The sequence below is a fragment of the Thermobia domestica genome, chromosome 7 (assembly GCF_964235325.1).
Source record: "Thermobia domestica chromosome 7, izTheDome1.hap1.1, whole genome shotgun sequence".
In the NCBI taxonomy this organism is placed as follows: Eukaryota; Metazoa; Arthropoda; class Insecta; order Zygentoma; family Lepismatidae; genus Thermobia; species Thermobia domestica.
The window spans coordinates 55,916,161-55,942,578 of record NC_137460.1 but is presented as its reverse complement, the minus strand read 5'-3'; the positions used below and the strand labels follow the sequence as shown (position 1 = coordinate 55,942,578).

The following is a 26,418-nucleotide window of genomic DNA, read 5'->3' as shown; positions in this document are numbered from 1 at the left end:
ATTCATGAAATTATTCTCTTGCTTACATAAGTTCCTGTAAAAATCGGGAAAACAAATTACGAGCTTGTAAATTGTACAAGCTTTTGTGAACTAATAGACTAGTAGTGTCAAGAAAGAGGCCAGGAGATACAAAGTTTATTTCCTCTTCACTTAAACTACAAAATGTTAAATCCTAGATTTTGACCTGCGACAAAAAAAAAAAAAAAAAAAAAAAAAAGTTGGTCTTGTTAGTGTGTAAACTAATATTTATTGCCTAATACCACAACATTCCAAACATTTTGTGAATTAAGTGGGTATGCGTGTGTGTGTATAGATGTTTATAAAGTTGTTTACTTACCGCCATAAGGTGGCATGTCGTGATGGAGAGTCCAATGGCCAGCGGTAGAGATCCTTTCAAATCATTCCGACGTTCATCACAAACGCCCTGGACGACAAGAACCAGGACGAACGTAATGAGGGCTTCAATGATGAAAGCTTGGAGCAAAGTAACTTGTTCGTTCACTGTTGTCATGCCAAGAGCTTCTTTACCTAGGACGCTGGATGGAGTCAAGACCTACAAGAAAGAAAAAAAAATCAAATTTATGTTCGAGAAATATCAAACTACTGTTGAGTGTTTGTGGATTTCGTAAAGTGAATACAATAATTAAAAGTGTTAATTCTACAAACTACAGACTATATAATTGTGTGTTACCAAAGTAACAATTCTAGTTTACTTCACATCAATCCAGTCAACTTGTACCACAATCAACGGTGGAAAACTGTATCCATGACTATTTTGCTCAGTGATTATCGGAAAAATTAATTTATGAATATTGGAGTAATGTAGAAGCTATGATCCTTCCCCCTTTTGTCCATTCTACTGATCACTAACATCTGGTCTATTACACACACATTACACTTCTTCCTATACTACTGACTGTCACCCAATGCTGTTCTAACGAAAGTTATGACTACAATGGTGTTCCATTATTTTGTATTTATTTATTTATTTATTTATTTATTTATTTCTCTCTCTCTCTCTCTCTCTCTCTCTCTCTCTCTCATGTAATTTTTGTGTTACACTAAAGCCATCCACTGTAACTTTTGTTAGAACTGCTTTGGATAGTGGTATACAAAGAAGTGCACTGTGTGTAACGTATTAGATTTACACGCGTACTCACAACTGCGGGAAATTTACAGATTGTCTTCAGTTTTACATTTAGTTGCAATTTTTCACTTAACAGGAAACACAGGTGTAATAATTTGCCTTTGTTTCAAAATGAAATTAAGTTAGGATTAACAATTTGCAGGGTTTTATTATGATAACATCCCGTACCGGCTTTGTTTTTCTGATTGTTGGAGAAAGTGTTTTGCATGGACAGCTGAGTCGCCCACATGCTCAGTCACACGTGACTGATGGACAATGAGGAAGCAGACCCCAGGACATTCTGCCCTGCGAAGATAAACTTTCTCTTTGGCTGTTCAAGTGTCCTCTCTCACCTTGAACTTGACTGGACTGGACGAAAAAGCAAGGAATGCATTATTAATAACACAGTAAAACACAAAAGAAGAAAGACGCCGAAAGAATACATTTTTTAATCCAGTTAAATCCAACTTTCAGTGGAAGTAGTTTGGTACGCAGTGCAGTGTTTAATTATGCAGAATTCAGTGATTCCACATAGTTTAGAAGCCTTGCTTTTGTAGAAATAGTTTAGACCTTTATGGACATGGCAGGTGAGAAGGGGTGAAAAGTAAATTATCCAAACGGACCTAAATTACAGTCGCTTCCATAGTTTTTGGGGTCACTAAACTGATTTGTAACACTCCAGATGACACTTAAGCCCAAGTTTAGTCAAATAGAACTATAAACGGACAGACGTTCGAGTTCTCGTAAAATTCCACTTATGTGGAGAAGTGGGGCAATTTCTGTAATTTACATTGAAATTTACGTTGTCTGATCGGTACCAGGACCGCAATCAGCCACAGAGGTTTGAGGGGGGGGGGGGAGCAAGCCATTAAAAATTCTCTTACACATATCGAAGTTGTGTTTTTTTGTGTTGAGGTCTGGAGGGGCCATGAAAACTTTAGGGGCCCAGGCCTCCTTAGCCCCCCTCTGGTTGCGGGCCTGATCGGTACTACATGTTACCTTAATTTGATTAAAGGGTGCACTGTTAAGGGAATAAAAGTATAAAATTTATCGTCAAAACGGATAATGCTATGATTTGTTTTATTATTACAATTTCATTGAAATGTATCCAAAGAGTAAAAAGGGGATTCAAATATTTGCCACAACCTATTTTCCTCGTGTGAAGAACTGGCATTGCAGCTAGTATATTAAACAATGCTGTATACCAGTGGTTCAATATTTCTTTTTCTGAGGACCCCTTCATACCTTCGCCAAGATGTCGCGGACCCCGTAAAATAGCAAACCGATTTCGTCAAATTTATTCTAATAAGCACTTACTGAATTGAACATTATTTACATATCTAAACATAATTATTTTATTTTTATTAATTTAGTCTGGTGTTTTTGTAAGGTAGCGGCCGGTCACAAAAAACAGTATAAGCCAACATTACAAGTAACGATGTTTTATTATACATGCAATATTTAAAGCAACTGATACACTTGCGAGGTACATAGTTATTTCATGAAAAATACAAGTCGAACGGTTTTAATTCTTAGTGCGATAAGTGGAAGTACAAAAGTTAAAGAGGAAGCGCAAAAGTTGATAGGCCTACCCTGAAGAAGAGTAGGCCCTACATCTATCTCTTAAAAAGGTATGTCTGGCAACTGAGAATGAATATTTACTTGGTAATTTTTATTAATACAACAATGTTTACTGACTGCTAACAAGATAAAATTTAATTTACCAACAATAAATCGCGGACCATTTTTTTTTTTTTTTTTTTTATAGGAACCAGTGGTGAATACGAAGTCTGGGTTACCGGGTCTTAATATACTTTCTGTAAGATATGGGAAATTCATATTTTCCTATATTAAGCTGTGAATGCAAAAATCATGCGTGTTGTGAAATGCGAATCCAGTTTAAGCCTTCAGTGCTTTAAAAAAAAAAAAAAAAAAAAAAGTATGCTGCTGATATAATTTTGTTAGTATCCTGACCGCTATTGCACTTTTAATTTTAAGAAGGATAAACAAGCAGCATTACGAGATTTAATCGTTATCAGTCCTAACTTGCGTACCGTATTAGTGGTTTATAAACCTAGTAATCTTCCGTAGTTAATGTGAAGGTATCGTGTAAATTCTGTTACTGGACAATGTGTATTAGACATTATATCTTAGATTTGTGTAACAATGTTTAGTTCACTTCTTGCTTAGTTTGATTAATTATATGTTTGACCATTTTTCAGTATTTTACAAATAAGCATTTTTTTAAATTTATTTTTCGTTCCATATTTATGCCCTCTAGGCTAAATAAGATGGGATAGTTCATGAAAATGGTTATGAACTATTTAATGGAATGATAATTTGCAAAGAAACTAGGAGGGGAAAAAAGTAACTTTTCCACCACCAACTCCCGCAGTCTGCGATAAAAAGCAGGGTGTTTCGCATCGGCGAGTTGAACGTTCTACTAGTCAGTTCCCGTATCTTCATAAGTATGTAAATGATTGCACAGTCACACCGACACAAAAAGAGCTCCTTCGTGGCTAAGCTGTTAGCGTACTCGCCTTTAGCGTGGGAGACTCGGGTTCGATTCCCGGCGGGAGCTCATGTAGTTCGAATTCCACGTTAATCAGTAGGTCTCGTCTCATATAGCCTCGCTGCTGACAGGGACGTTAAACTCAAAATCAACTACACACACACACACACACACACAAGTTCTATGTAACGGACCCGAGGATATGAATTCAATGCATTGTGTTACAGTCAAATTTTCGAAACTCCAGAACAATCGATCGTGTCAATTTTTTTTATGGGCGAAAAAAGTGATTTTGGATACGGAGAACATTTTTCGCCCACAAAACAAAACTGATAAGATCAATCGTCCTGGGGCTTTCGCTATTTGATTCTGTCGGGTACGCTGCACAGTTTTTTTTTCTTATGGCTGCTTTACGTGCATATTCCCTATCCAAAATCGTTCAAGTTGTTCGCCCATAAAAAAAAAAAAAAAGATCGATTGTCCTGGGGTTTCGAAACTGATTCGGCGTAATACATCCAATCCATACCGTGGAGTCCCATGCACAGAACTTATTTGTGTGTGTGTGTGGGGGGGGGGTTGTGTTATGATTACATAAAATGATTTAAAGACTTACGATACAAAAATGTAATTTCACGATCACTCTAATCCTGTTTCCTTTAGCTTAAAAGGATATAACAGTAAGATTTTTTAAAATGAAATTTTTAATTTAACGCCCCACGATTATGGCCTTTTGGGCTACAGAAGACCATGACTAAAGCAAGCGAATGATGGAGAATTAGTGGAATAAGAAAGTGGGAGGAAATAGTTGAGTTTAACGTCCCGTTCAGCAGCGAGGCTATATGAGACGTGGACCTACTGATTAACGTGAAATACGAACCACATGAGCTCCCGCCGGGAATCGAACCCGGGCCTCCCACACGCAAAGTGGGAGGAAATAGGAGTAACCTCGAGAAAACCCACGGACACGATGTTGTCCACCACTAACTTGTCCGGGGATCGAACCAGACTACCACAGTCACCATGCCCCCATAATAAATTTTATTTCTTCAGTTTATTATTTAAAATACCAGTGGTATGCGCTTGGGTATTTGAAATCCCTCTTGATTGAATTTCGTATACACAACTACATGAACACTAGTTGATGACAGGAAAAAAAAAAAACTTTCACATGTCTTCTGGCCAGAGCAATGCTGATAAATTGTCTTCAATTAAAATTATTTGACCTATCATGAGGCATTAAGTACTAATTCCAGTTTTAGCCTAGTAATTAATATTCATTATAAGCGACTAAAGAACTTCTGCAAAGATTGTGCATAAATCAGAATATACACATTACATACTTTTTAATTGCTAGTATTGCTATAATGTATTCATCCAGTGAAGGTTTGTTTTCCTTGAAGATTCTATTGCAATGACTCTTGCAACGTGTGCAAATAAAAATAAAGGGAGATTTTGACAGCTCATCGTTCACTGCGGTTTCTTCGAGGCAACGATTCAACCGCATGACGTGGCGCTGTGTTGAATGAGTCTTAGTTGTGGTAGTGACCGCTAGGTGTGATGTAATACAACAGTTATAATATATGGGAGTCTGCGACGAAGGGAGGTCATCGAACACCTGTCTGCACACAGACCCTCGGGATTGTTTACTATTCACGAGAGTGCGTTTGCACTTAAACATACTTGTGAAAAAAAAAACAAATAGGGGCAGAACGAGATTTCTTTTATTTTTGTCGTGACGTTCTCGAAAGTAACATTACAAGCAGTGGCGTTAACTACGGGCCCGCAGCAGAAAGGGACTTATTAAAAGTTTCGAATATAATAATGCTGCGATGTTAAAATCCATTTTTCAGGTTTCATATTTCAACCATTTTAATGTTGTTCTGTAGCCTATTTTCAGGCTGGTGGGTAAAAGATCACTTAATACTAACACTGTATGGCAGCGTTTCCCAACCTTTTTCAACTTGCGGCACACTACAGGTGTAATTTGAATTCTCGCGGCACACCCATATTATATTATATATTATGTTATATATTATATATTATTACTATTATTATTTGTAAATATAAAATACCTTGGTATTTTTCTGTGATTACTGATCTTACAGAGAAGAATGCTCGATCACTGGTATTCTCCTGTGGTAAATCATTATGCTTATTTTTCATTCTAATTTTAAAATATAAAACAATTGCCATGAAATATAGGACTCGGGTTTTTAAAAATTCACTTTCTCTTTCGAAAACTGTATCTAATCTTTCACTAAAAAGGAAGATCACTAAATAACGAACAAATGAACAAATCTCCTGTACCTTTAAAACACAAATGTAGGTAATTTGTATGCATGTTTGCTTTGTTGAATTTATTGAACGATATGTTAAAATTTCAAGTTACGAAATAGTCTGCTACAATAAAGAAGCAATAATGGTTATGACAATGATAAATACGTTTTCCAACAATAAAAAAGGAAAAAAAATTACACAGTATGAAACTTGAAATTGTAGATTTATAGTAGAGGTTCATAGTAATGTGAAATACAAGTGTACATTTTTTCCTATGTCTTGCAATTTGGTTCCTGTAGAATTAATAATTTGTTTCGATTTCCTCGCGGCACACCAGCGGCCCATTCACGGCACACCAGTGTGCCGCGGCACACCGGTTGGAAAACGCTGCTGTATGGGGACTGAAAAAATAAAGATTTCACAATCTATATACATATCTAATCGAAGTCGTCCTGAGAGTAGTAAGAGCAGGGTTGCCAACTTTCCTTAAGAAAAAATCGGGATGGGACATCAGTGTTGGGATCCCCCCGGAGACAACTACACGTACTGCGAGTCGTTGAAAACTCAGCTGAACATGAACCTGGTGATTTTTTTTGGGAAATTCGACGAGGAAAGGGGAAAATAAGGGTCGCAATTATATTAAAATATCCATATCTCTGAAGATGGGATGAAATTTGGTATATGGACTTCTCATTTAAAATAATTAGACAAGTTTAAGTGATATACAGTATTCCCGAAGGTTACAGACATGAAATTTGGCATTTTGTTTGTTTTAACGTTTATATATATATATATATATATATATATATATATATATATATATATATATATATATATATATATATATATATATATATATATATATATATATATATATATATATATATATATATATACTTAGAAAGTGATTGGATGGTTAACTAACATACGAGGTATTCCAGATTTCGAGCGAGACTTCGACATACTCGAACTGAGTTACGAGAAATACGGCTCGACGTAAAACTTGGAAGGTTTTATTAGTTACTAAATCAATTTCAATCTCAGGTCAAACCGGACAAAGTCACATCTAAATTGTTTGAAACCTAACCTGTTTTTTTTTTTTTTTTTTATCATCATTCTGTGAAAGATTAAGAATCTGTCCAAGGGTAATCTAAAATCAACAAACGCTGGTGTACAAATCGAAAGCATTTGTTTCACCTAATTGTAGAGGAGCTTGAGGGTACTTTCCTCACACCTATGTACTTACAAATGCACACAATTTTTTGTATTTTAAAATTTAGGCATCGAATCGAAACTAATTCATTCAATTTGATGGACGAGGTGACGATATATTCGTCAATCTGGAGTGACACTGGGTTTGAAGAGTTATACAGAATTCAATATGGCTGATAAACACCATATCGTTAAAATTGGTGAATAAAAACATTTTTCTGTAGAGTATCAAATGGGGTTCAACTAAAAGATTTCAAAATCCTACTAGCTGAATCTGTGCTGTCTACACAGCGCACTAATATGAACGTAAGTCTCCTTTCCACTTCCTCACTTTCATGTCTCTTTTCAGACAACTGAAGAATGGGAAGATCAAAGGGATTGAATTACTATAGACGACCGTATAAACAGCATTTTAATATATAGAAGAAGGTTGGGCGAGTTTGAGGCAAAATTACAGAAGTGAGCTGTCAAATGGAACTACTTTTTCATGTAGTAAATCAATATTCGTGTGCGGCTTTACAAGGCTCTTGAAGTTACCTGCGTTCCATAGGTTTTACCCATTTAGGTTAAAGCAAAGCGCCTGCAATGTCTGTCAACCCGCTACACGTAGCTCTTCTAATGGTTGCCGAACATAAGGATATCAACCTTAGCAACGCTGTAGCGATAACGTTAATCTCATTAGCTCGAAATGGGGTCCTAATCAAATAACCGTGATACCACTAGTAAAAATTGCCCACGCTTGGATACATTTTCAATTGCGCTTTTCCATATTAATTTTAGGATACTCAATCCAATGAAGCTATTTTTAAACATATGCATCTCTTGAGTGCCTAGAAAATTGATCTCAAATTTGAGAAATCAATCTCAACTTCGATTTAATTTTTTTCGTGACTCCATGAAAGGCTATATTTGACAATCATTCAAATGGATTTAGAATCTTCAAATTAGTGTTAAAAACACAATTAGTAATATATTGAAGCGTGGGAACTTTTTAAAACTAGTAACATTATTGTTATTTGTTCTGTGAAAGAACTAAATTATACAAAATTTAGAATCGACCAGTGAAAGCTGCACCCTTCTTAAGTTCGTGATCTCCGAACTTTACTGTCGAAAGGAATTTGCCACAAACCTATAAACGTGCAGATAAATTACTGTAAATTGCATTACTATCATCATTTCGATTAAAATGCATGTATGTAATTCGATATGATACTTATCTAAACATTGTTGCGAAATAGTTATAGTTTTTTTTTTTTTAAAGTAATTTTCAATTCCTTGTAATTGTTTCTACTTGTTGAAAATCCATCTTATGATGATCGTAGTATTCGACATTACAATACTTTAAGACGTGCCGTAAACTGGGGTTATTTGGAGAATATGGGGCTATTTGGAAAACTGACATTTGTGTTGTATGGTATAATAATAAGAGAACTATGACATACGTAGTTTTCTTTCAGACCAATAAAAAGTAGGCACCTAAAAGAAACAATATGGATGGTCAGCAATATGGTGCTGTGTACTATTTATAGACGGGTCTAAAAATTCTCATGATACTTTGATACTTAGTGTTTTTTGAATTTTCTGTAAATTGCCCCTGTGTTTCCGTGATGAAAAGTGATTTTTACCTGGTTGTACTAAATATCATTGCTTTCAGAAGTTTCCTTATGAGACGAATTAGTTTTACATTTCCACTTTCTTTCTGGGTCAATCTGTCCATTCTTTTATTTCCTTCCTTTTTTCTACTAAAAATGATTATATTCATCAGACAACGATGGCCTTACTGAAGTTTTGCCTGAACCTACCTACAACCGCAGAGAGCAAGTTTTTCCATATGACTTTGCAGCAAAGAATTTCAGTAAGTGAATATTTGTCCTTATCGTACTGTATTACATTATTAATATAACAGTACCATGGTTTTCTTTTTGCAAAGAATTAATGTAAAGGTACAGTCATATCCAAAATTATTGTCGTATAACTGTTCTTGTGGAAATATAATTCGACAATGTTTTGCGGGGTACTTTTAATACTGTTACTATGTGTATAATCGAAAAATTTATATTTGTGGTAAATATCATAGAAAAAGAATTATAAATACGAAAATTAGAGTGAGTAAAACAAAAAGGTTGCTAAGTGGAAAAGAAAGGTTTTTGTTTTGTTATATTGTTCTTATTTACTGCTTTTGACATGAAATTTACCTTATACATATCTTTACCAAATATACACATACTAACATAAGAAATACCGGGCGAAGTCTATCAAATTATATTCCCACAACAACATATTTATAGACATGCGACAATCATTTTGGACATGACTGAACACTTGTAAAAATGGTACCAGGTAATATTGTAAACTAATATAAGGCAATTATTGATCTGATACATAAATTTCATAGAATTATGTAGGGCATGTTTAGTGTCGAAGTCCAGAGCTTATGCATGTATTGGCATTTGCATAAATTTCCCTTGCATTGTTTGAAAAAAATATCGTTTATAAAAGCATATTGAAAAAAAAAAATGGTTATGTAGGCCTTCAGGAAGACAAGATTACCACTGTAGTTAGTTTAGATTGGTTTAACAATGTTTAAAGGGTTGTGCAAAAAAAAAAAAAAAAAAAAAAGTTCTTTAAAACAACCTAAGAACATATTACTATGAAAGAAACAAACATATTAATCTTCTCAGGAAAGTGTGATCTTGCAAGTGGTTCTTTCCAAATAGTCCCATCTTTCACCCAGCTCTTACTACTACGAAAAAAAACATTTTCCAAGTAGCCCCCAAAGCGGGGCTAATTGGAAACAGCACATTCTGGCTCCTGGGAGGCTTCAGTCTCAGTAAAATTGATATAACTGCAGGAAAAGGTAGCATGGATTAAGCTCTAGAAACGTCACAAGAAAAACTGCAATAAATAAGAGCTAGTATGAAAAACTCTCCAAGTAACCAATTTACAATACTTTATCCCATTCGTCTCATTTGTGATATTACACTGTTGTAGAATCGTCAAAATTAAGTTGTTTCTCGAAGTTTGTGATACTGTAGTTTCATTAGTTTATAATATTGCATGAAAAGTATGGTATGTTTTCTTTTAATATGTAGATATGAGATGTGTAAGAGATGTAGATAAGAGACTTGGTGCGATTGGGAAAAGTATAACTATCGAGTTGGCAACAGTTAACCTTGTATCTCAGAATATGCCAAAGAATGTCTCCTTTGTCAATATTTGTATAGTTGAAAATTTTAGTTTTTTTTTTTCTATTAGTTTAAAAGTTACAAGGGCGTATCAAGATTAAGGTCCACCCTGTATAGATAACCAGATTATGCAGCTATTATTTCATACATTTATAAAAATACATATTTCCTTTGAATAACCCTCAAGTAGTTTTATATTTTCTATTGAAAAACTATTTTTAAGGTGACTTTTTCTATACAAATATATACGAACCTTAAGCACTGCAGAACCTGCCACCGCTCCGATACATTGGACTATAATATAGAAAGCTGCCTTCAAGATGCTAATGTGTCCCGTGACAAGGAGACCACAAGTCACAGCTGGGTTGATGTGACATCCACTCACATGTCCAATAGCCTACAAAAGAAAAAGGGAAAAATCTAGTTAAGAAAAAGTTTTTCACTTATTCATTACTCAAGCACAAATACATTTGCATAATTATTATTCACTTTATTATTAGTATTATTACTATTACTCCGTACAAGTCATAAAATGTTACGTACTCGAAATAGCAATTTGAATAGATAAAAAACCACAAGTACTTTTGTTTTCGTACTTTCGGTCCGGAAGATTTTTCGTGTTTGCTAATAAAAATTAGGTAATGAACGCTTCACGGTTTTTAACATTTCTTTTTTAATGTTAAGTAGAAGTCTTCTGCTATTACCAACTAGCAAATTGTAACATCTTTTCTGTGGTTGCAGGAAGAAATTGTAAACGTTCTTGTGCTTCAAGAATTACGGTTAGCAAAAGAGGTTTATTATATTGTTACCTATAAATGTTTTCTGAAGATGAGCAGTGTATAAAATGTTTTGAACACTTAGTTATGTAATCCTCTATAAAAGTATTTTTTACAACGTTCTTTATGGGTGAATGCGAGAAAGATTCCTTAAAACGTGTGAGCCACAGTAGATATAACTACTGTTAATGACACTACAGAACACTAAGACGCTTAATTTATCTTTACAAATTTAAAGATTTGAGCCTTCACAAGTGAGTAATATCTCGCTGTAAAACACTATCCGAGATTTGAGATTAGTATCACATTAATCCAACAATTCCTATGTACGAAGGAAAGAAATTACTGGAATTTATAAAGAATTATTCAATTAATATAGTTCGGAATCACTAAGGTTCATGTTTACATAAAGTTTTATTGAAAGAAAAAACGTGATCTACCTTAGAGAAAAGGAGATTGCACTTTCCCCATTTAGAGGGATCTTTATTGTAAGTATTAAAATGTTTTACATATATTTACGAATGAAAAGCCTTTCTATTACGCAATATTACCCATGTGAGTACTGAAAAGAACTTTTCAAAAGAAAGGCAAATTTAAGAGTAAATTAACTCCAATAAGCCCTGAATATAATTCCCCTAACAAAAGTAGAACATGTAAGACTAACAAATTTAACCACGTACTTCCACGGGGATCAAAAGGGTAGGAGACCACACATACAATCTTGCTGATCATTCGATTAGTTAAGTACCCACTTAAGTCATGCTGAAACTATTTATGGAATCAGTTTACACAAAATGTTTCCCCATTTGCATTTTATGCGGAATTCGAAGCCTATAGTGGATTTAATAGTAGACTTAATTCATTAGTGTTACAAAACGTGAAGAGAGATGACCATCACTCGGGCTAATTTTAGTTGAGTGATTAAGGGGGCAGTACCGGTTAGGCCTAGTAAGCTACTTTTCAAGTTTGTAGATTCTCAACTTTGGAAATATAAAAATTTTGAAGAAACTGAAGTTAGGAAATCAAACTAAGTCCTCGAATTCGAAAATCACTTAAAGCTCTAAGTACCGAACTATCCTATTTCAGATGACAAGATAAGAACCAGTCGATTTCATCAATGTTACTCTTTATATTTAACAGTCGTTAATACGTCCACTTCTTAAATTCTATGATTCAAAAGTCATCCTTTACCAGCAGCTTTCAGTTTTACATCGATAATTTATAATCACCTTATAAACTTTCCATATTATTATTATTATTATTATTATTATTATTATTATTATTATTATTATTATTGGAAACTAATTAAGCAGAAGGATTGAAGCTGTACTGGGCCACTAGATATCGAGTAAATAGACTTAAAATGATGGTGGTCCACCATTATTAATTTTAGAGACGCTAAAGTGATAGACAGGAATCAAGGATAAGTGAAAGCAACTGAAATTGTGGGAAAATAATTACCTTGAAATCTAAATATCCTTTTTTCAGAAGACTAAGCAAAACAGGAACACTAATTTCAATGATGAATTTAATTTTCCTTATATCGTATATGTGCCAGTTTTGGTGGGCAATAAGTATGCAACATCTGGCAGAAATCTCTTAATAGTATTCCAGAAAATCTTCCAACAATTTATTCTGCTTTTTCTTATGGAAAATCAATTAAGATAATGCTTGTTCCCATAGTCGCCAGAGATTTAAGACAAATAATGAAGGCTTTTTTTTTTTTTTTTTTTTTTTTTTTTTTTTTTTTAACATTGCCGTCTGATTTATAATAACTAAAATTCGCAATATGTCATTCGTTCCTTCTTATTTTGTTCAAGTGAACTTAAAAACAAACATGCGTGACTTCTTTCAGTTTTTTTTAAGTGTAATTAAAAACATGGAATTCATAAAAAGCAATGGCAATAAATCAGCAGCAACACAAACTTCCAATATCTATAATAAAATTTCGAACCTCTCATGAAAAAATATTAAAATTCATACCAAAAATTCATACCGAATAGAATTGTTGGTATGCTGGTAATTATGTAACTACAGAAGAGTTAGATAGCTGGTGATTCAACGTTAATCTTGTTTCTTACATCCATACCCCTTTAAAAAAAAATCAAATTGAAGTTACGGGAAATAAACACTAGAATAAGAACACGAAGATTACGAACTACATAAAAGTCAATCTTTTTTTGTAGCACTGAAAATGATCCTAAGGACATTTTAAAAATATGGCTGCAAAAGTTTATATCACAAAGAATTTTATTTCATAGACTTCAGCTTCTGAAGCAGAAAATAGTAAAATGTCGAATATGGACTTGGAACTATGAATGATATGCCAAGCAGTATAGCATGTCAATATTAAAACTGATATGAAATTTCATATGAAATGAACCAGTTTGGATATGAAGTTAGATTTCGAGTTATAATCAACTGATATAACCTTAAGACTGAAGATGAATTAGTGAATGATTTTGTAAGAATCAGTAGAATGTGAGAATGAGAGACGAAACTGAAAAACCCACAGACCAAGTTCGCATGGTCAAGGATCAAACCAGGGACCCTTCACAGGTGAGCACTACCATAGCCACCTTAGCCTTTGGCGAACTACTTTTGTAGAAAGTAATATAAACCATTTTCCAGTCGGGCTCAAACCTCCTGACGTTTAAGGCATTGTCCTTTTTCACAATATCAAATGCAAGCTGGGCGACGTTGACTAATGGCTTTGTTCCTGGATTAGGATAAAGCAAATTTTAAAAAAGGTACGTTCTTATGTCACTATAGCGTTAATAAAATTTATAAGAACGAATTTGCTTTTCAATATCTTAATTTCACGCGGTAATGTTTCACGTTATGCGTGTACACGAATGGAAGCGAAATCCGGCAACGTTGCACTTGCATACCATTGGTTTTTGACAGACATCAAGAGGTTTGAGCTTAACTTTAGGTTCATGCGCTTTCTTAATCTATACGAGTTACTTGAATACAATATTAACTACGGATTGCGGCTAAGCCTTCGATCTTTTGTACACCATAGGTTAAAATCTTAATTGAAAACTATTTACTTGTCCTAATAAACAGAACGTTCATGTTCAGTATAATCATTTTTAATTTCCAAATTGAAAATTAAGTTTAAATTATCATATTTGCTATAGAAATACAAATTTTAGTACATGTGGTTGCGGATTTCTGCAATTTTGAAAGAAATTGAAACTATACAGTGAGTTGCGATTAATTACACCGTCATTAATAATTTTAAGTTTGCAAATTGGCTGCACGCTAGTGCCATCTATTAGCATCAGAGCGAATGTAGCGACAACTTAGCTTGACTGTACTATTAGGAATTAGCAATTACTGGCATGTTTTGGAATAGGCAACTAGTATCATTTAAGCTTGTTCAAATAATCAATCCGTTTTACTGAAATAATGTTTAATCAGTACTTTTTTTTTTTAAAAAAAAAAAGGACTAACAACTTGATTGAAATACATCAGTCATTTTTAATTGACTGCTCTATGTGACAGCTTTTGGGTACCCTTCACAGTAAAACCACATGAAGAGGGGAAAGAGCTGGTCGATTAACAGGCAAACAACTTCCATAACGCAGTCTAGTTTTATAAGCAGGGTGTTTACTATACAATGCAACCCAGAGTTTGGGATATAACAAACCTGAAGCGATACACATAATGGTTATAACAAAATGAAGCTTTGTTCATGCATATATTTTAAAACTAGAAAGCAACGATTGAAGTACACTAGGAACCACACAGTGTTGCCATATGTAACCAGATTTTTTGCAAAACAATGACTCATAACTCTTACATATGGATATTCTGTCGTTAATTTTCAGTTTGTTTAGTTGGAGTAGCTTGGAAACTATGAACCAGAATTTTTTTTATTTCCACCGATAACCAACCGGATGAGGTTTCTGTAAGGGGAAACTAGGGAAATCATGGTTTTCATAAATTAACACTTAACTGGCAACATTGCTGATGTTTCAGTGCATCAAAAGGTGTGTTAAGGATCTGCCTACATTATGCAATTCCTTAGAACAATTAAAAACTTTGAAATTATCATGATAAAACTAACTTACATGCACCCAGTAACACTGCTATTATCACGAAATGAGTTAGCTATACAGCAGATGCTGAAGGTGCCCACTGTTTTGATTCAAATACTAGTTCACACGTTTCACCATGTTGGCAGGAACTTTACGAGTAGTAGGACTGTTAATGTCCTCAATGGCACTGCGAATGTTAGTTTCCAGATTTTGTATAGTTCGAGGATTGTTCTTGTATTCCTCTTGCTTTAATTAGCTTCAGAAATAGTGTTGCCGGGTGCATGTAAGTTATTATAAATTGAAAATGTTTTTTCACGGTTTTCAGAAATCGAATAATGTAGACAGATCCTTAACACCTTTTGATGCACTGAAACATCAGCAGTGTTACCAATTCAGAGTTTTAATTTATGAGAATTATGATTTCCCTAGTTCCCCCTTACAGAGGCCTCATCTGGTTGGTTATCGGTGTAAATTATTTTTTTTTTTCTGCTCCATAGTTTCTAAGCTACTCCAACTGAACAAACTAAAAATTAACGACAGAACATCCATATTATGAGTTATGAGCCAATATAAGTGTTTTGAAAAAAAAATCCACCTTCGGTTACATCTGGCAACACTGTAGTTCCTAGTTCACTTCAATAGTTGCTTTCTAGTTTTAAAATATATGCATGAACAAATCTTCATTTTGTTAACCGAGCTTCAGGTTCAGAAGTTCTATCCCAAACTCCGTGTTGCTTTGTATGTTGGACACCCTGTATTAGTGAATCCATGGCTTAACATACTTCCGACACTTCGTTCTTCTATTTGGCCCTCTCCACCTTTCCTCATTGTTTCACTTTGCTTTTCTAATATTGTAAACTGCGCTCTTATGTAATATATACTGTATAGGCCAGCTGTAAATAAATGAATTATACGGATTTGTATGATTGTTCAAACATGCTATTATCAAAAGATGAAGGTCTTCTATCAAGAAACAACAGGTCTTCAAGAAGCAACATCCATGAGAGTTTCAATTTGCATCAAAAAAAAAAAAAAAAAAAAAAGAAAAAAGAAAAAGAAAAAGAGAGAGAGAGAGAGAGAGAGATCAGGCCTGGAGTGCTCCAATTCCAAAATTGCTACTCCCTAACACATAAGATGCCTAAATACTTAATGGTCAGATCTGAAAGTATTATTCGGGAGCAGGGCGTTCTCAGAAGTTCGTTAAGGGAGAGGGGTTCCAGTTCAGTTCTCAAGGTTATAACTACAGATGTTTGTATATACACATCTTGTTATCCAAAAACATTTATTATATCTTGATCAAGAGGGGAAGGGAGTGAAACCCTCTTGCGTACGCCACTGCTCGGGAGAGCCGGGTTAGATTCTCGGTGCGGCTCGAAGGGTATAGCTGTTAGATTTAAAACTAGAGATTTAAAAAATCCAAAGTATTTACGATTTTTCTTTGTAACATCCTACATATAGAAATTTTATGTCATTTTAATAAGAAATTTGTTCCATAAAAATTGATTGACAGAAAATGAGGTAACATTTCTCCTCCTCCCACTTCAACAGCTGGTTACAAATTCACACAAGCGCTGTTTGCCGAGCTGTAAATCCTTTGGAGGATCGTGACCTTCAAAGTATGAAAGGCAATTTCATCTGCTGTGCTTGTCTCACGTGAAGCCACGAAACACGTTCACAATTAACAAGTTCGTTAAGTTTTAACTAGGCTTCTCTGATGTAGAGCTCACGAGAAGGCTGAAACATCGTGACTCTTAGGACAACGATCAAGTCACTTCGACGAGATTGCAACTTTTTCGTATAATCTCCCCCTTTCCTCCCCCAATAATTAGCGACCTGACCACTAACCTAGCTGTACATTTCTCGGCCAACGCTTGTTCGCATGGACTTTGTATCCCTCTAATAAAAAGAGTTCTTTTATACAGGGTGGCACAAAAGTATACAGTCCCGTCCCGTATTTTATATCATTTCTTATTATCAAACAAGTAGATCTGGTGTCTTTATTGTTTGTTCTTAACGTCCTTTTATACTTCTAATTTAAGCCCGGAACAGTCGAAGCAAATAAATCCATAAACTAGAATGTTATACTTGATCAATGCAGGGGTGTATACCTACTTTTGGGCCACCCTGTATTTTAAAAAATCCATTTACAATAATTTCATCAATTCAACGTAATTTTTGTAACAGGTTATTCGTGAATAGTATTGCCTAGATATTGGTTTTTGCTTGCACAGTTGCCGGTAAAAGGACATATCTGTGTTTGTGTGAAACTGGAATTAAGTATTGAAATAGTTTTTGCTGTAGGAGAAACTTCTTTATCAGTGAGACTATTCAAATTAGTCTGTTTTGAAGGTTGTATGACAAATACAGCAACAGGGATTCGAACCCTGTTCCACCATTCAAAGTGCTTTTTGTGCAACTTCGAGACTGATGTACACTCCATGTCCAAAATTATTGTCGCACGTCTATAAATGTTATAGGAATATAATTTGATAACTAATTTGCCTGGTATTTCTTATAATGTTAGTATGTGTATAATCGTCGAAGACATGTGGAAAATTTCATGTCAAAAGAGCAGTAAATAAGAATAAAACGAAAATAAACTTTCTTGTCCATTTAGCAACATTGTTTAACTCATTCTAATTTTCGTATTTATAATTATTTTCCTAGGAAATTTACCACAAATATACATTTCCCGATTACACACATAGTATCAGTATTAAAAGTATCCTGCAAAATCATTATCAAATTATATCCTTACAAGAAGACAGTTATAGATATGCGACATACGTACAACCTACTATTACTGTGGGATCCGTACAACGATCGGAGCTTGAATTCGATGTGGTTGGCAGGTGGACAAACCATAGGGCTCCAGACCTAGTTTAGCCGGGACAATCCCGGGTTTACATCTGTTCCTTCCAAAAATGTTGGGCGGTAATTATAAAAGAAAATAAGCTTTTCTTAGTCATGGATACTTCACTGATAATAACGTACTTTGTCACTTTTGTTGAATATTCACTTAACTGTGACATTAAAATCAAATACATAAATATGATTATACTGTAAATTTTCGTTGGGCGTCCGAATGTTTAGTGGGTTTTTTTTTTTTTTTTTTAATATGTTTCCGTTTCTTAGTCGGAAAATTTGGAAATTCCAAGAGACCACTATGCAAGGATAAATCTATCATTTCGTTGCTGAACAGATCTATCAGATATTTCTCGTTTATATTGGGTGATTAATTGAAGTCTGCGATCCATTCTCTGCATCCGTAATACACGAAAGAACTACGGTGAAGAGGTATCAATAGTCGGGTTTGTTGAAGAGGAAAGTAACACCAGGATCCAAGTCTCGGACCACGCACGCGCACAGAAAATTTTGGTCATTTGATCATCAAGGGGGCACTTTTCATACATTTATGAAGAGTGAAACTTGGGAGAAATTTTATCATCTTTCTCAGCTGGTCTTATAACTTAAAAGAGAAAAAAATGAGATTTTTTTCTGTTTTACGTGCTACGTTTACGCCGTGTAGGCTAAATAGGCTGATGAGAATCGAATGATGAAATAAAGTGAGAGGAAACTGGAGAACCCCAAGAAAAACTTACACCCAAGGTGTTTGTCCAGCACAAAAGCCCAATTGGCACGTGTTCACTCCTCGTTCAAAATACTTAAAATTTCTTAGAGGAAATACAATATTAGAGTCGAGGTAAACTGAAGTCCACGTGTGTTAGCCGTACCTATATTCAACAGCAGCGAACGGAATTTGTGAATTTATATAGAAAGTAAAAGACACGTGCATGCTGTACAGAGCTTTCAAGTGTGGAGATCTTGACCTATAGGAAAAATATAATCCGATTGAGGGACATCGCAAATGGATGCATTTATAAGCATTATTTATTATTTCCGGCTAAAACTACAGGGCATTGCCATGGTATGCTTGCTCGTTTCACTTTATAAAATTTAATTATCGACAGGAAGGACATTGTTCTCTTATCGGTATGATTATAAAGGTTTGATTCTATAAATTGCAAACGCTGGGAATCTAAGGTTTCGCATTTTTTAAAAAGCTTTTTTTAAGACTAGAATGTGATGTTAATGAACTTATAAATTAATTGCCAAGGTAAGTGTCAATTGCGTTTCTTTTTCAATAACTTCGAATATTAATTAAAAATACATAGCTTTGTGAAAGCAGTACGAGCTAAGTTTCGTCGAGTATTTACAAACACATACTGTGTTTATATGTGCTTTTGACAGCATAATCATTTCTCAAATTTACCTTAAAAGATCAGTCTTTAGATTTTAAATCACTCAGTTGAGTAAGCTTAGGTTTTGAGTAGCTTTCGCGATTTTGAATTAAGAGGTCTTGAACCGTGAGTTCGCATATTAGTTTTCCAACGCTTTCTTTAGAAAAACGCTGAATACTAGGACGGCATCTATCATAGTATGTAGACATTAGGCATTAAGAATTTTTCCTTGATATCCTAACTATATATGAAACTACATGAACTGACAAAAGGGTACTTCTGGTTGACATGGAAATTTGAAATTTGGCGTGATTAAAACTTTCCGGAATTAATCCAAAGAAAAATTGCCAAAAGAATATTTTTAAGTAATATGGGTATAAAAGGGGATGAAGACATTCCCCATGTTATTTAAATGGGGATTTTTTAAAAACCTAGAATCTAATTTTAGGTGGCCCCTACTTGGAATTTGAGTAACAACTTGAAATTCGGTATGTTTGTACGTTTTCGTTATTACCTAAGAAAGTCACCAATAATAATTTCCAACTTTAGAGTGGCTTTATGGGCAACTGAAATTTGTCCCGTGTTATTTATAGGGACACCGTCCACACCACAGAATTATTTGGTATTTCCTGTAACGTTACAACGATTAAATTTGGCAAGATTGTAGTTTTTCAGGACTAACCCATAGAAAAATTGCCAAAAGTGAATTTTCAGGGAGTCTAAAGGGATGAAGTTCTTCATATTAATTAAATGAGTTTTCTTGGGGTACAAAAATCTTCTCTTTCAGATAGTTGAAATAGAAAATCCCGTAGAATTGTGGTTTTACGAGGTACGAAGCCGTATGCCGAGCAAACTCAGGAGTCTGGTGGTCGGAGCCTCCAGTTAGCCGAAGGCTAATTTCAATATAAAATCGCCTGTGATGAAACGAAAGTGGCTTTACATGATTCCACAGATATGATCTCGTTAGAGGTTATCAATAGGTTTTACGATGGTTTTGTCTCTAAAAGTAAGTCGGCCTGTGCTTTTCATCCATTCTTTTATTTGAATCTAAATCTAAACCTTATTTGTCAGCGCCTACTTTGTATACCTACTTTTGGGCCACTGTATAGGAGTACATGGCAGATTCCGACGGGGTGTTATGGATTTTTATGGTATTCTATATATATATAAAAGTTCTATGAAAAACTGTATTGGCAAATAATCGGAACCATATATATATAATGCAACATTATGGCGAAGAAGCTATTTTATAGGCTAATGCAATAAACACTAATATGGAATTATCACATCCAAAATATTGCGAATTTTATGGAAGAATTACAAGTTAATAATTCTCTCGAGGAAGAGAAAGAAAAGGAATGTACTTATTCCATAAATGAAATATAGATACAATGTATTGATCTCAGACATTGCCGTGTAGTTTGATATCCTGAATTAGAGTCCACATCAATGCAAAATAAACAGGCATTATTTAATGAGTGACAATGGAATAAAGTTGTCCTCCCCCTGAGTGAAATATATCAATAATATAGTAATATACTAATGAACTAGTTTATATATACAAACCTGAAATTACGCTATAACGAAAGTAATAGTATATACAGAAGTTAATTCATGTATTTTCGTTCAAAGTAAATTTTGGAATACCAGGGGGTCAATTGCCCATTCTTGCCCCCTTCCCCCTTAAGTGTACGAAACTACAGTTGAGGCTGTTTCGAAAACTATCTTTCTATTGAAAAACTGGCTCGTCTCATGAAGATTTTGTCTCGTCTTATGCGTAACCCTAACATCCATGCACATCACACCAATGTTGCAAATGTCTTCTAGAATATTGTTAAGGACACTAACTATACAGCATTTTACAATTCAGTTTTACGTACAACCTACTAATAGAAATGAAATGAAATCTGAGTTTTACGTCCCACGATTATGACGGTTAGGCTAAAGGAGACGGTGATTATGAGAGATGAGTGAAATGGTGGAATGAAGAAAGTGGGAGGAAACGGGAGAACCCCGAGAAAACCCACGAGCACGGTGTTTGTCCACCACAAAGTTCACTTGGCGGAGGCTGGGATCGAACCCGGGACCCCAAGCACCAGAGGCCTACTAATAGAATTACGTTAATATTGCAGTATATTTTATATTATTATATATATATATATATATATATATATATATATATATATATATATATATATATATATAGTCTTACTGGAGGTAAGTTATAAGTTCTTCGTAGTTGAAAGATGCGTAATTCGAACTGCTTTTTGTTATATTTAGCAAAAGCTTCTCGATTGCTCATGCAAAGAAAAGTCTGTAGAATGGCGAAGCACATAATGGGCGGAAGTGGCTAGAAAAAACATTTGCATTTGAAAATGAACACAACCTGCCTTAAGTGCGTTTTTATTGTTGCTCTGCCATTCAAACAGCACAAAACTCATTAACATATGTAGCTCAGAGCAGTTACAAGCAGAAGTTGCAGCTTCCAAGAGAAGCTGTTTGGCATATACAGTGCATGCATTGCCTTGTCTTCACTTATTTCAGTCATTGCTTCCAGCAGATTCTGAAGAAGACGCTAGTTACGATATAAACTCTTCTGTAAAAATAAAGCCCTAAACATGAGCATACGTCACAGGATCCTTCACATACACATGAATATGTGTAATACATGTACTCTTTAAAGTTGGTCGAGTATGTGAATTCAATAACCTATGGAGAGATCATTAAGTTTTTTTTTTTTAACTTTCTTTCGGCTTTGATTCTTTAAGCCGCCTAGATTACGTCACCTGTTACGAAAGAAAATGGCTGCTTCCGACCAGAAGAACATTTTCGTGAATGAGAACCTGCTCTCGCGCTCTGGTGGTGATAGAAGGTCAGGAGAAAGGAGTCAATGAGATTTTTCTCTTTTAATAGTTTTTGTTGTCAGATAAAAAAAAAAACCTTCTGAAGAAAACTTCTATATTTGTTTCGACTACTACATGCAGAGTAAGAAAATCTCACTACTACTATTATTATTATTATTATTATTATTATTATTATTATTATTATTATATTATATTATTATTATATTATATTATTATATTATTATATTATTATATTATTATATTATTATTATTATTATTATATTATTATTATTATTATTATTATTATTATTATTATTATTATTATTATTATTATTATTATTATTATTATTATTATTATTGGGGAAGATAGTATGCCTACTTGTGAAGTTAAAAACTAACCAATGGCAATACTGCTTTTACCCCGGTACCAGTTGCATGATACCGGGTTAGATTGCCGGTAGAAATGTATCAGGGTTGACATAGTATCGTGAGCCAAGTATGGAGCTATTTGGATTAAAGTTGCGAACTTGAATAACAGTGATTGCAGCTGAGATGTAGTGCAAAGGTCTTTTTGCACCTGTTTAAAATGCAGTAACAAGTCTACCATGAAAGGAAAATAGATAGGAAACATGCAAACAGTGATAAAAGCACTAGTAGTAACAGTGTGATATTGATTTTTTCCCGAGGCTTCGTAGCAAAAGGGTAAAGAAATGCCTAAATTAGTACGAGAGAAAAGGAGCCATACTTGTACAGATTATCAATTGAACAAATTCCAAAGCAGAAAATACAACAACTTCTAAAAACCATTTTAGTTCATTTAATTGGTTCATTGCATTTGTGGACATTCAATTGCTCAAAATTTCTCATGTATTTATATTAAAGCAGAGGTGATGTCGACCTACCAAAACAGACAGACGGGGTTCAATCCCTGGTGGAGGGAGGGTTTGTTTTCTACTTTATTTAAGTCAAACAGTTCCCCAGCGCTTCTCAAATTGCCTGGGAAGGAATTAAAGCGGAATGAAGCTAGGGTCGGGCGCGTGATGTTGACCACATCTATATGTAGAGTCTACTGAATATGTGGGAGTACGAACCATCTTTCTCGCACGATGCGAGTCACAGCCAGTCCCAAATAGGAAGCGTGCCTGGATTAAAATATTAAAAAGGTGAAGTTTCAATTTCATCATACCGCCACGTTGAAATTACATTCTCTTCAAAGTTCTGTTGAAGGCTAGAATTTAGTGTCACTTAAATGAAATTAAGTTTGTAGTTTTACATCCTACAATTATGTCCTCTGCACTAAAGAAAATTGATGGGTGATGACAGCAAATGATTTGTGAATGAATGGTGAAATAAGAATATGAGAGAACCTAGAGAAAACCCACACAGACAACTCTCTCGCGCAAGAAACTCACTGCTCGAGATCGAGCCAAGGAAACCTGGCACCAGATATGAGCGCTCAATGAGTCCCATGCCATTAGTAGTATATTGTAAAAAAAAATAATAGAATTTAAAAGTAGACTTGGAGGATGGCCTATAAACTTATATTGTACCTAATTTACTATTCTTCGTAAGACTTAACAGTATATGAACGTACACAACTAAAATGTTCACATTTGTTGATAAAGACTTACACAGACATTCACACGTTCTTAATGAGTAACTCATCAGCGTGTAAGCAATTTATATAGTATACAACTGGCTTTTTAGATATATGGCGCAATTTTAAAAAAATGCTTTTAGAGAAACTCAATTTTTTTCCTTAATTTAAATTACATGAAAAAAGCAAAATACTCATCAACCATTATATTAGTACGATAAAGATTTAAAAAGAAATATACATATATATACATATTACGAAATAACTTTCAGGTGCAAAGTCACGAATGTGTGTACATACACACATTAAAAAAACTGACAAGGAGTGTTGCAATTTATCTTCCCGTTATATTCACACTGACACCGCAGTTGCAGACAACTAATGAATTTAAATTGTAGTAATTTTCCTTTTACAAAATTTATGCTCATTATGAAAGTCATTTTGCACGCCTCATTAGAGAGAGATCACAGGATATATATTATTTACTGCGATTTCTTTCTTCCTACCTTTAACATTCATTCAAGTTGCTTAATCGATTTCGAACAACTGCCAATGGATGAGACTCTTCCACCATAATTTTAGAAACTTCAATTTATGTTTAAGTCACGATTTTTTTTTTTTTCATTCATTCATTCTTTGCAAAAAGAAATTTTTATTGAAGATTTCTTGCTGTAATTTTGAAAAAGCAAAATGGTAGCATTTTCTCATTTTTTCTGATATTGATGCGGTATTTTGTTGGAAACAAAATTTCATTGTTTCTTACGTTTACTTGCCGTCTTTCAACGCTATATTCCAATACCAGTTTTTTTTTTTTTTTTTTTTTTTATACTTTCCGAAAGAAGTTCTGAATGTAATTTGAAACCTACTGTGACACCTTGTAAAACTATTGTTAATGCAATTTCCCCTTTTAATTCAACATTTATATTGCTACTATACTCCACGTCATCCGAATTGGCGTATTTCGTCAGGCAATAAGCTCCCAGTGCGCTGTCATCAAACTTTCAGTGACGAATTGAAATCATTCATAATTGTCCACAATACGAACAAAATTATTAGATTCCTCGCTGAATGTTTAGTAACAGCGCACTGCGAGCTTGTTGGCTGATGCCATACGCCAATTTGGGTGACGAAGTATAGCAGAATACCCGTTCTTCGCACGGAGAATATGTTTCATTTGGAACATAAAGGGGTGAATTTAAACTACATCGAAATGTCGCTGCTGTTCGTCTCAGCGATCCCGAAAACTATGGATTCGACACTATCAGTAATTTTCGATAATCTTTATATATTTCCCTTTCCCCTAAAATGCACTGTCAACGTGAAATGACGAAAACCGTCTCAGGCCCGAACTTAACCTATGTTGAAAACCTAATCGAGATCGGTCGAGTGGTTCAAGAATTAGTCACAAACATAGTGACTCATTTTTATATATTAGATATAGAGGCAATTGTGATATTCAATACAAACCTAAGCATTAACTTTCTTCAAATTCTATTAGGTATTGAATTACTGTTGCTCAACACTAGATATGACTAGAATTTTTGTGACTACATACAACACGAGACTACACAGCTCTTGAAAAGTATATTTCTTGAGACGAGAGAGCTCCAAATCTAGTCTCATGGACAATACTGTATTGGATTTAGATTCCACTTTCTGAACAATTTAAAAAGGCAGCTTGAATCTTATTACATTTTTTTTTATTTTATATACTCCAAGAAATGCTCATATAAATTCGGAAGCACTCCCTACTGGGCTATTTGCTATCGTGGTCTTTGGTACAGTACATGTACTTCTGTGGACCTCGGGTTCAACTCCCGGTGGGAGATCATTGAAAATTTGAAAGCATTAGTTACCTGTGCCTCAAATTGCACCTTTAACTGTAGATACACGTATCACAAAAACCTCTGTACTGTGAAGGGAGGCTAAACTTCAACAAATAAATTCAGAAATTAAGAGTAAGAGATTGGGAGTGGGTGAAATACTGCAAAGATCTTTCTGCATCTGTTAAATGTCTAAAAATTCGGTAACAAGTATATCATGAAAGAAAATAAGAAAAATGCAAATACAGTGACAAAAGCAATAAAGTTAACTCAGTGACGGTGGGTTATTAATCTTTTGCCAGAGCTGTGCGGCAAGGGTAAAGAAAGGTTTAACTGGTAAGTGTGAAAGAAAAGGAGCCGTACTTATCGGGATTGCCTATTAAATTGGAAACAAAATTATTTTACTGGTAATAGGAGAAATACATAAGTTATTTACGTTAAAACGTTATGCGCGTTGCGTCTTCAGCACAATAGTACACAAGATATCTTCAATTGTTCGGCAATGGGTAATTGTAATTTAAATGCTGATCCAGGAATAATTTGAAAATTTACTACTTGAAATAGTAATTTCGACTAACTTACAAGTACTAATCTTTAAATTGAAAATAAAATTAAATTCTCAACGTAAATCAAACAGAGAAACATTGGTTTCTGTCCCCTTCAATCTCTCCTACCAAACATACATTGAAGCACCCAGTGTTTGATATTAGAAAAACCAGGACATCAATTTTAATATGTAGAAAGTCGATCACCCAGGGAAATACCACAGGGCAATAGTTT

General features: G+C 34.4%; 1 protein-coding gene across 1 annotated transcript in view; it reads right to left on the bottom strand.

Moving 5' to 3' along the window:
* Drip (aquaporin homolog protein drip) overlaps positions 1 to 26,418 on the bottom strand; it is a 111,919-nt gene that overhangs the window by 33,064 nt on the left and 52,437 nt on the right. The window contains exons 2-3 of the mRNA XM_081764707.1: positions 10,566 to 10,709; positions 338 to 553 (exon numbers count right to left, since the gene is read on the bottom strand). Coding sequence (XP_081620833.1) covers positions 338 to 553; positions 10,566 to 10,709 — 360 coding nt within the window. The remainder of the gene's footprint in view (positions 1 to 337; positions 554 to 10,565; positions 10,710 to 26,418) is intronic.